General features: G+C 33.0%; 1 protein-coding gene across 1 annotated transcript; it reads right to left on the bottom strand.

The window, feature by feature from the left end:
* Positions 1-724: 724 nt before the first annotated feature.
* LOC108369993 (general odorant-binding protein 56h-like) lies at positions 725-1,521 on the bottom strand. The gene is made up of 2 exons (XM_017625226.1): positions 1,379-1,521; positions 725-1,318 (listed from the first exon to the last, which is right to left on the bottom strand). Exons 1-2 carry the CDS (start codon positions 1,430-1,432, stop codon positions 998-1,000), a joined length of 375 nt encoding a protein of 124 aa, XP_017480715.1. The 5' UTR covers positions 1,433-1,521; the 3' UTR covers positions 725-997.
* Positions 1,522-5,686: the final 4,165 nt, after the last annotated feature.

Genomic DNA, 5,686 nt, shown 5'->3' on the forward strand with positions numbered 1-5,686 from the left:
TATCAAAACAATCTAAAAACTTGATAGGTAGATTAAGATTTCTGAAAAAAATAGCAAGCTGTACACTTAATTTAGATCTCAGAACATACTAAAATGTTTGTGATTTAACTTTAAGAAAAACCCGGAAAGTTGGAAGGGTATATGTTCTGAAAGTACTAAAACGATTAAGATTAAACTGAAAAAGAAAATACTTAAAAGCTGGGGCATTAAATAAGCTTTTAGAAAGTTCTTAGAAACCTTAATTTTCAAGCAGCTTTCCGTATGCTTGATACATGCTATTAGCTTTTAGAGTGTTTGAAGAACTTAATAGATCTCTAGCACTTTCGAGAAATTCTAGAAGGACCTTTGATGAAGTAAACTTTTAAATAGGCACTCAATTTGATAGTGAGCCTCTCAGACATTTTGAATATTAAATATAAAAATGCTTTTATAAAAATCTTGAAAGCTTTTAGAGGGTATAAGAAGGCTTATAAATATAGCTTTCAAAAACACCGATAAGGTATACATAGCTTGAAATAGGCTTTCAGAATGTGTTTAAAAGCTTGAGTATTCAATAAGTTTTCTCGAAGTTCTTATTGTTATAACTTCAATGCTGCCTCCAAAGTTCTTAGATAGCTGCATATCGTTACTCGAAACAATATTATGCCATCTAAAGCTTTCCCCTATCTTGTATCTTTCCCATTTATAATACATATTGCACTAAGTTAAAAGAAGCAACCAAATGCTGTTCAAATCTGTAAAGTATGCGCATATATTTTTTAAATTATTAACAAAAACAAAACCTTCACCGAAAACGAGAAAATAGTTCTAAAATAATATTCAACAATTTCGCCACATTTCTGCTCTGCATTGCACATTTTGATCTCTAATGCCGATTTCGTTTCTATCGAAAAATGCTACATTCTCTTTGCCCGCTACGCACAAACACTAAGAAGAGAACGATGAGAAGGCAACATTTTTTGTGGAACCGAAATCGCCATAAGTCACACGCTCCAATTTACTTGTGCGACATTATACATTGAGCGATTTCGAAAGCTGTTTCACACGCCGAAGAACCAGTTTTATCCTTGCAAGCATCCACAGCTGCAGCAAACTTATCGTCATTGGGCATACTAGTTTTGGCTACGTCCGGCTTGAAAGTACCCGCTTCATCCATAGAACCCTGCTTGATCAAGAAGCAATGCATGGAGCATTTTAAGTCTTCCGAAGGTGAGGACAATTTGCCCTCATTGAATTCCTGGAAATCCTTTGGAGAAACATTGTGCTCCTTATTGCATTCATCGATGTATTGGCGTATCTGTGGATTGGGTGGCTCGCACTACGTAGGGAAGAACGAATATTAATATTCGTTTTCAATTTTTTATTTTTTTTTGCTTACCATTACAACAACGCTGGATACCAGCACGAACGCAATGGTTATGAAGGACTTCATTTTGTTTAAAAAATTTGTTGTTTGCGGTAAAATACTTTTTAGCGGCGTTTACTCTGCGAACTGTAGAATGCTGCTGTTCGAATTACTGTGATGTGCTCGCATTTATACTAAATTTTGATGTCAACATTCTCGCTAGTCATGCCATAAGCTTTTGATTAAGTTGGCGATTTTGCACGTAAATTTACATATGTATTTTTACTTTTTTTTTTGCTAAATTGTAAAACTTTTCTTTTATACATTTTTGCGCGCTTTTAATTGTCCAACCTTTTTTTGCTGATCTTATCATTAGAGTAAATTTGTTTAGTTCCGCAGCATGATTTTGTCACTGCCACGGCTGTCTATACTTATTGTATTCCATATGTACTTCACACTCGATAATTTTTTGATTTTCAAATAAGCTTTAATCTGTTTTTAATTTACACAAAACATATATTATGCACTAATTATAAACGTTGTTGCTTAATTAGTGAACAATTTTGTAAGTAATTTTTTCTGATTAATACCGATGATTTTACTTCGTGAAAGAAAGTACTTTATAGATGTATCTACATACATAATACATGTATGTATGTATTAGGGATGTTACGAATGTCAAATTTTAGGCATCCGTGGATGCGAATGCGGGTGTCAAGAATTTTTTAAGGAATAATTTAGGTCAGCGAATTTGGTGATTTAGGTAAATAGAAAATGGAAAAGTTAGTAATTTTTAATAATGTTTTCTTTTTAGTGCTTGAATTTAAAAATTGTAAATTTCGGGTTACAGCCTGTTTCTTAAAGGGTCGTAAATTAAACCTGCGGCACTTAATTACTACTTGCTTAAGGCGACAAACTTGAAACTTCTATCTATAAGTAAATTCTGTTTTGAAAGTCGTGGCTGCCAGCCGAATAAGTATAAAATAATGTTATATTGGTGGAAAGGCACCCCGTTTTTTATAATAATTTGAATTATGGGAATCACGGACGATGAATGTCTCAGATCTGCGTAGTTCCCCGGTGACTTCTTAAAAAGGTTCACCTGTAATGAATAGCTTCATCATGATAATCAAAAATCTCGAAAAAATCCCGAAATTTTAAACTCACAGAGAAGTATCTTTTTCAATTTTTTCCAGTTAATACACTGTTTGTCGGAGAAAATCAAATAAGTAATCAAAATGTGGGTAAATAATAATTTTTTTTTTTTTAAATTCATTCTTTTATATTTTTCAAATAGATTATTTTATTAATTATGTACCGTTTGATTTTTGTTTTTTTCTGCAATCTAAATAGTTGTCAAACATTATGGAGTACACTGTAAAAATTAGAATGGAGAAACGAAAGTTATGAGTTGAGTTATGAATTTTTTTTACACCCAAGTTGAGTGTTTAAAAATTTGTTTAACATTTTTTTTTGAATTTTTTGGGTATTGAGTTTTAAAGCCCATTAAGTTTTACTTTAATAAAGTGCAAGTTTTAAGCTACTGCAAAATCGCGTAGATTTTTAATATTTTTTATGCGGACGGCTTTTTGCACGTTTTCAAAAAAAATTAAAAAAAAATTAACGCCAGTTTTGTAATCGCTTAAAACTTGCGTTTTCTTATACTAGAATTTAATGAGCTACAGAACTGCATACTCAAAAAAATTCTAAAAAAATTTTAAAAAATTTGTAAATTCGTGATGTAATCATTTTACTCAACTGAATGTGAATTTATGACTAATTTAAAAATAAATAATTTAAAAATAAAATACCAGTTTTTGTGATATTTATGTAGATGAAAGCGTTGAGGTTGAGCTGACAAAAGGTAAAGGTGACCGAGAAGTACTGAGTTAAATAAATTAGAAAATAAGATGTATGTATACATATGTAGAGACGGCGGTTGTGGCTGAGTGGTCAGATGTGTCTATTACCACTCCAAAGGACTTGGGTTTGGGCAACATCTCAAATGAAAAAAAAGAAAGTTTTTTCTAACAGCGGTCGCACCTCGGCAGGCAATGGCAAACCTCAGAGTGTATTTCTGCCATGAAAAAGCTTTTCATAAAAAATCCATTTGCCGTTCGGACGCTGGGTAAAACTGTGGGTCCCTCAATTTGTGTGACAACTTCAAGATGCAGACAACAAATCAGAGGAGAAGCTCGACCAAACACTTAGCAAAAGTGTAAACGCTAATATAATGAATATAATTATTACTTTTTATGTATGTACATATGTCTTTACATTAGGGTGGTAAAAAAAAAGTTTAAAATTTTAACCTCCCATCCTCTAGGATATTTCTAAATGTAAAAAATAATACTCGTATTCTTTTGTAAAAAAAATTATATTCAGATTTGATTCCCTCAAAGCAATGGGATGAGCCGTAAAACATTGTTAGTATTAAAAAATAGTAAAGTAAACAATTGGATATTATTATTGGAAGTCTTTTGAAGATAATCAAAGCTTTGTGATCAAAAATATTGATTTTTAAGAATCTATACCATTTCTACGAAAAATTGTTTTTTTTTTTTCATTTAAAATACATGAACAACTTCATGAGCTTTGAGGCAGTTCTAATTACATTTTTTATAAACAAAAAATACGGGTATTATTTTTTCCAATTAAAAACATCCTACTGGGTGAAGCTTTAAATTTTAAACTTTTTTTTTGCACCACCCTAATGTATATACATACTTTCGTAGTTTGAGCAGCCTTTGGTAAATTTCAATTGCCTACTTTTGTTTATCTTTCTATTCTTCGTCACCCGCATAAAAGCTCAAGAAGTAGGGAATATTTTCATTATTTTGACTCTCAGCTGACATTCGCTCTGCCGTCCTTAGTTGAACCCATATTTAATGCATATACAAACATGTGTATGTAGATGTAATATATTCAGTGGTGTTAAGTGACCAACTCCCAATTCAGAAGCATGCAATTACTTTACTGCAAGTGCGAATGCTCAGGGATATAGCGATGTGATCCCATTACAAACAATATACACAAATACATACATATGTACATATGAGTGCTAAGTAATACAAAATTACGCATATCCCAGAGGAAGGACAACATTATTTGTCACTTAAGCACAAATACGCATAAATTTGTGAGCAAAAATATGCAAAGATAGCACAAGCACAACGCAACTAAATTACCCTGCTGGGAATGAGAATTGATGCTAGAAAGGTGGTTGATAAGAAAAATAGTGCTCACACTTTTCTTTCCGTTTATATTTATACTGCATTTCCAGGCAGCTGCTCTCTAATGTACCTGTACAAATTATTTTAAATATTGAAACTGCCAAACATTTGCTGGTTGTCGATGCAGATATATCTTCTTTAAAAAAAATTCGAGTAGAACAAAGAATATCTGAAAAGCTATTAACATACGCAAATGTAACATGTGGAGTCTTCGAGAACTAACTGCTAACCTATGTAAATATTTAGAAAAAATATTCTACTGTTGTTCTTTTTAAGCCATAACCAGTTTTCATGCCTTTTTTGAGCTGAGCAAACTTTTCCAAAATTTAGCATTTCCAGCTGGGTAAATTCAATGTTTAAAGATTATACAGCGAATACCCTTAGTATGGGAAGAGTGAGGGCGAAAATTTGGGAAGTAGGGTGGTAAGTTTATATGCAGAAATGTAAGGATTGTTTCAATTGACGCCAAATCTATAGTGAAAAGGACGTGTTTAAAGGAAAGCTAACACAGCCAAGCAAGTGTAAAGAAAAATTTAGTTTTCGGGTAGTGAAGCCGAAGTTAAGGAAATGGCTGTGAATTTTGCATATAATGGGCACTTTAGTGAATTTGCCGGTAATCATTATGAACAGAGCTCTATCACAACTCGCCTTCATCGTGAAGAGTCAAGCTGCTATCAAAGGCCTTGAGTAAGTGTCGACAAGCTCGAGATGAGTTCAAGAATGCCAAAGAAATCTTTGGATAAAGTAGATCCAGCACTTCCTATGTGCATGCCCAGCACTCAAAGTAGAGCATCTGAAATTTGGGGGTGATCACTTCTCGAGAGGAGGGACAGCTAAGTGGAAACTCCATTAGAACGTCACTAGGATTCACCAGAAAATCAGCAGGGTTTAGAAGAAAAATTGGGGACAGGTCTGGAGAGTTTTTCACCTGAAAATCACAATGAGCCTGTGCGGCTGCCGAGTGAACTTTTTAATTAAAGCTTTCCATATCACCATTGGTCTAGGGTTACATGAGAATACCCGTAATAAATAACTTTTAGCTTTTGAATTTCGATTTTCTAAGACCTTGTTTGTCTGATAGATGTAGACAAAAGAGGTGACGATATTT

Source organism: Rhagoletis zephyria, unplaced genomic scaffold, assembly GCF_001687245.7.
Source record: "Rhagoletis zephyria isolate East Lansing unplaced genomic scaffold, Rhagoletis_zephyria_1.1 Rzeph_scaffold_03951, whole genome shotgun sequence".
Classification (NCBI taxonomy): domain Eukaryota; kingdom Metazoa; phylum Arthropoda; class Insecta; order Diptera; family Tephritidae; genus Rhagoletis; species Rhagoletis zephyria.